The 10055-nt window shown below is 41.7% G+C and overlaps 1 protein-coding gene across 2 annotated transcripts in view; it reads left to right on the top strand.

Annotated features, from left to right (window-relative positions):
• The window catches only part of Ppp3cc (protein phosphatase 3 catalytic subunit gamma), a 70509-nt gene that overhangs the window by 33300 nt on the left and 27154 nt on the right, over positions 1-10055 (top strand). For both annotated transcript variants that reach the window (XM_029541611.1, XM_021203325.2), the window contains exons 5-6: positions 6891-7036; positions 8608-8747. In XM_029541611.1, coding sequence (XP_029397471.1) covers positions 6891-7036; positions 8608-8747 — 286 coding nt within the window. The remainder of the gene's footprint in view (positions 1-6890; positions 7037-8607; positions 8748-10055) is intronic.

The following is a 10055-nucleotide window of genomic DNA, read 5'->3' as shown; positions in this document are numbered from 1 at the left end:
ATTGTTGTTCCACCTACAGGGTTGCAGCCCCCTTCAGCTCCTTGGGTACTTTCTCTAGCTCCTCCATTGGGGACCCTGTGTTCCATCCAATAGAGCTGGCTGTGAGCATCCACTTCTGTGTTTTCCAGGCGCTGGCATAGCCTCACAAGAGGCCGCAATATCAGGGTCCCTTCAGCAGAATCTTGCTGGCATGAGCATTAGTATCTAACACTCCCAGTTTTTAAAGATTGCTTTCAAGTTTTTGACATGGTTCCCAAAGGTAGTTCCCAGTGTTGACGTTGGCTTTCTTCTGGCCCAGCCTGGATGAGTCTCTGACTTCTGCAGTCAGAGCTGGAAGAAACGTGTGCTCTTTAATGGTTGGTGTAATCAGGCCAGTTCATCCAGAAGACCCTTCCCTTTCCGTCCAGTGAAGTGTAACGGTGAGAAGCTCATTGTAGTCAAAGTCCCATGGACTTGAAAGATTATACAAAGTGGAAGCCATTGGAAGTCATGTTACAATTTGTCTAGCATAGATGGACAGTAGATATTTGCTTCTTAAGGATGCTCATTGCAGTGTTAATTATAACAACAAAAATAATTAGATGTCAATAAAGGGCCAACTAAGTACAATATTCGAGTATCAGAAAGGGGTGTGGGCATACAGAGTTAGGAAACTTTATGGAGTCCAGTCTTTCACCTTATTTATGTGGTTTTCTGAGGTCGATCTCGGGTCTGCAGCCTTACACAGCAAGTGCTTTACCTGCTGAGTCATCTTCCTGGCCCCCAAAATAACCTTTAGAGCAATACTAGACCACTATTTAAATATTAAGGGATCTGTGTGCTGTATGGAGAGATGCTTAGACGTGCTATTAGCTGAGAGGAACCATCGGCTGACTTGCACATTGTGTGCAGAAGATATTGGCGCTAGTGTTTGCTTCTTGTGCTGGGTCAGAGAGTCTTATTTTAATGCTTGAAATATTTGAATTACTTTTTGCACTACTTCTGTAATTTTTTTTCAAGCTGCTAACTTAAAAACGATGCAGTTGCAAGCCAAGTGTTTAAATGGCTTTTGTTTTCTTCCCTTCTCCCTTCCTTCCTTCCTTCCTTCTTTTCTTTACTTTTCTTTCTTTCTTTCTTTCTTTCTTTCTTTCTTTCTTTCTTTCTTTCTTTCTTTCTTTCTTTCTTTCATTTTTTGTTTGTTTTTTTCTTTTTTGTGACAGTGTTTCTCTGTGAAACATGGCTATCCTGGAAGTCAAGCTGTAGATCAAGCTGGCCTCAACCTCAGATATCTGTCTGCCTCTCTGCCTCTTTCTCTGCCTCTCTCTCTCTGCCTCTCTCTCTGCCTCTCTGCCTCTGCCTCCTGAGTGCTGGGATTAAAGGTGTGTGCCCCCACTGCCTGGCTTAAATAACTATTTTTTAACATTTATCTTTTTATTTTATGTATGTGCATGAGGAGCATGCCATGCTTGTATGGAAGTCACAGAGTTGATTTTCTCCCTTCTACCATGTGGGTCCTGAGGACTGAATTTAGGTACAGGCTCAGCAACAAGAGCTGTGTCCCACAAGCCATGTCTCTGGCCCATATATAGGTTTTGAAGCTCTCCTAGTAATCCAGGTGTATGTAGTTGGTTAAGAACAACTGCAGGGCCAGTGAGATGCTGAACACTTGCTACTGAGTCTGACGATCTGAGCAGTGTCCAGGAAGCAAAGATCTGACTCCTGAACATTGTTGTCTACCTTCCACATTTGTGACAACGTATGTGTGTGAGCGTGGACACACAAGGTGTGAAAGAAAAAGCGTAACTGTGCCAGTGTCCCTGAGAACTCTCAACTCCTTGACTATTTGAAGATTTTAAAGTACTTTATAATTTCTCTAGCATATTCTGGTTTTGCCTAAAAAATTAAATAATATATATAAAACGGGTGACAACAGACCTGGGATCTGCTGGATGGAAGTCAGCACCTTGCATTTAGAATTAAGTGAGCAGCAAGGACATGGCCTGCAGGTGCCTTGCTCTGCATGAGGTGGCTGTGCTGGTTTCCGTTTTGACAGAGGGTCTTCTGCATTGCCCTAGCTATGCACAGCTCATTGGTTTAGGCTCCTTGTTTGGCTTGGTTTTTAAGGGACATTTACTGTAATTTCCCACCCTGTTCTCCCCTTTTAAGCCACAGTTTTTATTTGTTCTTGTATGGGTTTGGTACTGGAGAATGAAGCAGATTTTGTTTGTGATCAGTATAATTGGTCCTGAGTATTTTTAGAAATAGAACAATAGGCACAGGAAATGCTTTTAAGTTTCTTATTTTGCCCAGAAGTCCTCACCTCATGTCTCTTGTCTGCTGGCGTTCAGTGTGCCCCTAGCTGTATTCCAGCCTAGTCACTCTGTCTGCTGACATACTAATGTACACATATAAAATGTTATTCCTATATGAGGAAAGAGCATGTGTGTGTGTTCACTGACAAGCTGATCTCATCTGTGGGCCACTGTGGCTTTTAGAATCAGAACCATATAATTACTGCTAAGTGACGCTCAGTGGCAGAGCGTGCAGCTGTGGGCTTTTAAGCAGTGTGGTTTTCTTGTCTCAGTTTTATTTATTTGTTTGTTTGTTTGCTTTTGAAACAGTTCTATTTTTACCTTTTGCTTTAAGAAAGAGTCTGAGTTCCCCAGGTTGGCCTTGAATTTTTGGGCCTCCTCTTAGCTCCTACATAGCTGGGATCACAGGCCGATGTCACCAGGGTCACCAGGCCTGTATCACATTCATTCTTACTTATACTGAGAGACTTATTTTTCAATTTCTCTTGTTTTCTCTAAAGCACAAGAAAATCTGAATAACAAACAAACAAAAAGAGAATAACTGATGTCTTTTGGGAGGAGGTGTTTTTAAGACAGGGGCTTGTTAGACTACCCAGGCTGGCCTTGAACTACCTCCATACGTACTGCTGGCCTCAAACAATTAGCGGACCTCCTGCTTCATTCTTCTGAGATTACAGGCATGTATTATTGAGCCTGGCTAATGGTTAACTATTTGCCTACTGTCTTTTATTGTTGTGTACTTAGAAAGCAAGAAGTGTAATGAGTGTCTTGACCCCGTCTCATAGTTTTGGGTCCAGATATCTCAAGAGGATTAGTTTGTTGTTCCCCAAACTTCTTTTTGGTAGTTTACTGATGAGTTCCAGAAACTCTTGTAATTTTCTAAAGGAAACAGTACTGTTCTAAAGAATGAATATTGTTTATCACATTATTTAGAGTAGCAGATTGGTGTGGTTAGATTATGGCTTATCCATAAAGTCAAGAGCTGTATAGTTTGTTTTCTTTTTAATTACTAAGCTGTTATCATAAGAAAGACAGAATTTTATCTTATTCCTTGGGATTTCTCAGCTAGGCTAAAGAAATTGGTTTGCTAATGGCCTGTACCAGGTTAGTCCCCAGCACAGGAGACAATGGACCCTGGGGGCTTGGGGCCAAAAAGAGAGGAGAGACAAAAGACAGAGGGGGAATCTTTATGAATGCAAATGAGAATTAAGAAAATACATGCTCAGTAGCTAGGTTATGGTTTCTTATACTTGATGCTGACTCTCAAAACTTCCTGGAATTCTTTTACAATTTTGTTTTATTGCTGGCCGTGGGTGGGGTGATGTTTGCCTGTAATCCCAGTACTTAGGAGATGAGTTAAGGTCAGATTGGACTATATGAAACCTTTTAACTATATTTTGTTCCATCCTGTTGTATTATTGGCAAGAGTTAAACCTTATATAAATGCCTATAATATAGACATTAATTTTTCATGAAAATAAAGCTCTTGAATCAGCTTATTTGACCTTTTGGAATGATATATTTTAGTATTTAAATTCTACTTAATTTAAACTTAAAAATAGTGGTGGGCACAGTGGCACATTGCCAGTAATCCCAGCATTCTGGAAGCTGCTAGTTCAAGGCCAGCTTGAGCTTCATAGCAAGATCCCATGTTGACAGTTCACAGGATGAGCGTATAGATATCTGGGAGAGCACTTGCCCCGCATTCTCAAGGCCTTGGGTCTCAACCCCAGCACCATAGTTTGGAAGAGTTTGAGAGGGTAGTTAAGAATGTGAATGTGTGGGGCTGGTGAGATGGCTCAGTGGGTAAGAGCATCTGACTGCTCTTCCAAAGGTGCAGAGTTCAAATCCCAGCAACCACATGGTGGCTCATAACCATCCCTAACAAGATCTGATGCCCTCTTCTGGAGTGTCTGAAGACAGCTACAGTGTACTTTCATATGATAAATAAATAAATCTTAAAAAAAAAAAAAAAGAAAAAAAAAAGAATGTGAATGTGACTTCTCTGCCACAGAGAAGCTTGCAGTTCTGCGCACTGTGCCCAGTTTTCTCCCCTTTTATGTAATTGTGTTTATATTTATATGTGTGCTTATGTGTATGTCTGTGCACCACACACATGCCTGCTGCTCTCAGAGACCCAACAAGGGCATCTAATATCCTGGAACTGGAGTTACAAAGGTAACAAAGGTGATTCTGCCTTTGGATTTTTAGGAGGAAATACCTAGCATTGACTACATATTAAAGATTTCTTGTTTGCTTTTATTTTGAACAGATGTTACACTCTGTGAGATCAGCTGGATCTGCTTTTGAAATAGCAAAGTGGGACTATAACTGTAAGGAGGTGCATCCCTGCACAAACTGAGCTCATTTTAAAGTTACATATGCTATTGAATACACAGTTTTAACCGCCTCTGTGCCAGTGTGAAGAGAGCCCTCAGATTCCATTAAACCCAAACCCGAGTCCCTCAGTATCAGCCACAAAGAGAATGTCTGGATTGTTATGAGTGGGAGGCCTTCTCACCTTCATTTATACTTTCCTTTGTTTGTTTGTTTGTTTGAGACAGGGTTTCTCTGTGTAGCCATAGCTATCCTGGAACTCACTTTGTAGACCAGGCTGGCTTCTAATTCACAAAAGATTCATCTGCCTCTGCTCCTGAGTGCTAGTATTAAAGGTGTGTGCCACCATGCCTGGCTCCGGTACAGTTTCCTTTAGGAATATCTAGTCTTTCCCACTTCCTGGATCCAGCACTCTGGTCCAGATTAAGATTCATTAGCCTTCACTTGATTTCCTAAAGCAAATACCAGGCTTTGACTCTAAATTGTGCTTTTCTCTAGAAGTTTACAGATTATAGGAAGAAAACAAACACAGTCACACCATTGAGATAATAATTTGCTGGCTACAGCTCTGTTCTCTTGTAGGTGACCTAATCTTCACAGGATCTTAGAAGAAAAAGAAGTCACTGGACTGTAGGGTTTCCTCTATGCATGCTGTCTTAGTCTTCTCTACCAGCATTCACTCTAACGGCACAGCTTGACTTTAAACCCAAGGCCAGCTGTATAATCTCTTTTTTATTACTCTAACAAAAGACCAGAAGCTGGAAACCTTATAAAGAAAAGAGCTTCGTTTAGCTTATAGTTTTGGAGGTTTCAGGGTATGGTACCAGCATTGGTTTTGAATTGATGAGGGCTTCGTGTTGGGAGAACACATTAAAGAGAGAGAGAACACACAAGGCCAAAGATCAGAGAGGAGCCCTACTGGAAGAACTACTGAGAGTCTCACAGCATCTCTTCCTTCTGAGGGCAGTGCCCCAGTGACTTCCCACAAGGCTCCACCTGTTAAGGTTTCTCTTCTTAAAGGTTCTACACTGACTGGTAACATCCCACACTGAAACCCACACATCCCTTGAGAGATATATTCTAATCATAACCACACCATAACACCAAGAAGGAAAATGCTTTTTTTTTTTAATTTTTAATTTTAAAGCCCATCTTTAGAGTTCTTACCTGTTACTTCATGTCTTTTTCTTCCTAGAGAATTGTGGCAAACCTACAATCTGCCCACTTAGGAATATTTCTTCATACCATAGTTCCAACTTGACAACCACATCAAAATATAAAATGCAGGAGCTAGAGAGATGGCTCAGAGGATAAGAGCACTGGATTTCCTAGAACAGGATTTAAGGAGAATTGTAAGCTGTAAGCGGGGGACACCTAGGTAAAGTTCCCAGCACCCACATCACACCAGGTGGCTCCCAGCTGTCTGTCATCCAGGTCCAGGGCCTCTAATGCTGCTTCTGGCCTCTGAGGGCACCTGCACAGTGCACATAACTTAGGCATAAATACATACACAAATAAAAAATAAATTCAAAAATGCAGAACAGTTTTTAGATACACTAGAGTAGTAATAATATACTTATACATTTTTTTAATGTAAGGGCTGGAGAAATGAAGCTCTTAGTGGCTAAGTGCTGCTCTTGCAGAGGGGACCCAGATGGCAGCTCATAACTCTTCTGAACTCCAGTTCCAGGGGATCCAGCGCTCTTCTGGCTCCCTCACCAGGCATGTGCTCAGTGCATGAACATACACACAGGCAAAATACTCACACGCATAAAAATAATAAATCTTTTTTAAAAACAGAAAAAAATGAGCACAAAGGTTTCTGATACAGAAATAGTTTTCAGTACTATGGAGACAGTTCCCCATGGGGTGGGGCTGGGATTTACTGAGAAGCCCCAGGGATCAGCAATGCCAGCATTGTTCCTAAATGCTTGATGGCAGACTTTGAGGATCCTAAAAGGACCCTCAGGAACCTAAAGCTTAACCTTCCTCCAGGTAAATGATGCTCACTAATAAGACATGGACAGCCAGCTGCCTTTTCAGGTTTCCCAGGCAACAGAGCTAGAAAGTTAATCTAAGGTCATACTTATCTTTAGAAAGGAAGAATGTTCTATTAGCCATCGTGTGCAACTCTGAAAGGACATCTTCTCTGGGACAGGGTCTTCAGACTTGCCTGTAACCAGTGGCCTCTGAGCTGGCTTCACCTGGTTAGTCTCTTCAGTATGGCACTGTTCATCCCCTGACTTTGTCCTCTTTGGGTAGGTCGGATCAAGTATTCAGAGGTGGTGTACGATGCGTGCATGCACACTTTCGACTGTCTTCCTCTTGCTGCCCTCTTAAACCAGCAGTTTCTCTGTGTACATGGAGGAATGTCTCCTGAAATTACTTGTTTAGAGGACATTAGGAAAGTAAGTAACTTTTTACTATTTTCATAGAGTGTGCTTTTAAACTTTTGTTCTTTATCTCAGCCAGTGACTATCTATATAACATATAGCAGTTGCTGAGGTTAAATGAAAATACAGTCAGAAGCAGAAAACCTCTTGTCATTGTCAGAGAGCTGTTAGTAACACGTAGAGAAACAGTCTTTCTCTTTTTAAAAATTAAAGTTTCTGTTTTGTTTTGTTTTTTTGAAACAGGGTTTCTTTCTGTAGTTCTCCCTGGAATTCACTCTGTAGATCAGGCTGGCCTTGAACTCTCAGAGATCTACCTGCTTCTGCCTCTGAGTGCTAGGATTAAAAGTATGCACCACTACCGCTTGGCCTTAAAATTAAATCTTAATAGCTAAAAGCATTCTCTTCTTACAGTAGAGCTCTGAAACTTTAAAAATCTTATTTGTATATTTTAAACAAGGTCTTTCTGCAAAGCCCAGGCTAGTCTTGAACTCAAGACAGTTCTGCCTCATCCACTAAAATGGTAAAATTATTAGAGTTGTGCCACCATGCCCAGCTTTAAAAATTTAAATTATATTCCAGCGTGCAAAGAAAGAACATGAATGTGAACCCTTGGCCAGGCCCCTTACCCTTGGAGTACATTCTTTTTGTAAATGAGGAAATTTGACTAAGTGCCCTGAGCTCTGGCAGCCTTGAGGATGCTGTAAATGCATTGACATTTACATCCTAAACAGGATGGTTGGCTGCTCCATCTGCCTTACACTACCTTATATGGTGATTATTCCCAAGACTGTGTCTTCATGACTGAGGGAAAAGGGGCAGCCTTGTGCATTTGACTTCCTCACCTTGATCCCTTCAGTTCCCACAGGGATACAAACTCAGAATTTCCTTGAGTTTACAGCAGTCTCCCCAGAAAGAGGTATGCCTGAGTGCTGGCTTTTAAGTACCCAGCCTGTCTCTTTTAGTAGATTTTGTATTTAACCACTGTGACCGGCTGTGGTAAAAAGCTCCCCTCTCACTCAGCAGAAGCCCTCTTCTTGACTCTCAGATGTTCTGGTGTGTTCAAAAGCAATTATTTATATCCTTTGATTTTGGGGGGGGGGGGTTGGGGGGNGTTTTTAATTAAAGCAGCAGTAACTGAAAAAGTAAGTTAATGACAAATATTAAAATGTTACCACTGCATAGAATGGAAAGAATAAAAGGCCTTTTACAAAAGAAAACCTCTCCATTGGGAGAGCAGTGGACAGGATGCCTGCCAGGCTCCCTGCCCTCCTGGAGCTCTGCTGCCCATAGAAAACTGAATTTAGCTTTAGTCGTCACAATTTTTTGTGGATGCTGATTTCACATTTGAGTTAAATTTCACCAGATTAGCATGGGAGGAGAGGCCCTTTTCTACAGGAACAGAGATATAAGATACTTGTACACATTTATTGACAAACCCTCATTTTTCTCAAGGAACCATCCTTGGGGCTCACGGCCTCATCTGCAATGCTTTCCTGTAGGTAGAAGGGGACTTTGATCTGCTGCTTCCAAAAGCCGTTTACTTTCCTGATTTTTTTCTCTTCTTTTGGCCCTTGTGTGTCTTCTAGTTAGATAGGTTTACTGAACCTCCTGCTTTTGGGCCAGTGTGTGACCTGCTTTGGTCTGACCCCTTGGAGGACTATGGCAGTGAGAAGACCCTGGAGCACTACACCCACAACACTGTCCGAGGCTGCTCCTACTTCTTCAGGTAAGCTGAGGACACAGTGAAACACATTGGCATCCATTTTATTTTTTAAGTTCTTCTTTAATTACATATGTGTCTGTGCATATGAGTGCAGGTGCAAGAGAGAGGCTAGAGACATAAGATGCCCTGCAGCTGGAAATATAGGCAGTTGTGAACCACCCAGTGTGGGTCCTGGGAACTGAACTTAGGTCTTCTACAAGAAGAGCACATACTCTTAACCACAGAGGCATCTTTCTAGCCCACTGTGATCCATTTAATGGAATTATTCTTTTTTAAATTAAAAAAATATTTTTTCTGTATGAATGTTGTATCTGCATGTCTGTCTGTCTGTCTATGTACTGTGTGTGCCTGGTGCCCTCTGAAGTTAGAGAAGGGTATTATATCCACTAGAACTGGAATTCTGGAGTCACCATGTGGGTGCTAAGAACTGAACTTGGGTCCTCTATAAGAGTGGTAAGTGTTCTTAACCTGAACCATCTCTCAAACCCTGGTTTTATGAAATTAATCTTGCCACCACACCTGGTTTTATGAAAGTTTTCTTGATGTCTTAGGTCTCAAACACATAGTGGAGACTTCGGTTTAGGCTCATTTTCTGTGTTCTTATTTCTCTTTTTTCTCTCTCCTCTCTTTCACCTCCTCCTCCTCTTCCTTTCACTTTGGTGTTGGAGAACAAACCCAGGACCTTACACATCCTGGGCAAGCACTTGTTCAATTCCTTAATAGCAGGAAAGCTTTAATATGTTCTTAGACATGAGATCATAAGAAGTACAGATTAGTGAATACAGTTAAAACCTCTCCCAATATCTCACTGTCCTAAGCTCTAAATGATTTATTATTTGTTTCTAGATATCCTCTAGATACTTCCTAAAGATCTGATTTTTAAAAGATTTTATTTCTTTATTTTATTTCTATATTTTATAGCTGTCTTCAGACACACCAGAAGAGAGCATTGGATCCCATTACAGATGGTTGTGAGCCACCATGTGGTTGTTGGGAACTGAACTCAGGACCTCTGGAAGAGCAGTCAGTGCTCTTAACTGCTGAGCCATCTCTCCAGCCTCTTATTTTTATGTGTGTAGGTGCTTTGCCTGTCTGTGTGTGCGTAAACTACATGTGTACCTGGTGCTTGTGGAGACCAGAAGTAGGCATCGGATCCCTTGGAACTGGTAGTTACAGATGATTATGAGCCATCTGGGACGGGGAGGGGTGAGGGCTGCAAACCAAACCTGGGTCTTCTGCAAGAACAGGAAGTGTTCTTTAGCACTGAGCATGTCTTCTCTCCCCTCTCCCCTCTCCCCTCTCCCCTCTCCC

Source organism: Mus pahari, chromosome 8, assembly GCF_900095145.1.
Source record: "Mus pahari chromosome 8, PAHARI_EIJ_v1.1, whole genome shotgun sequence".
Lineage (NCBI taxonomy): Eukaryota > Metazoa > Chordata > Mammalia > Rodentia > Muridae > Mus > Mus pahari.
Note: the sequence above shows the minus strand (reverse complement) of the source record. Positions and strands in the feature narration are given on the sequence as shown.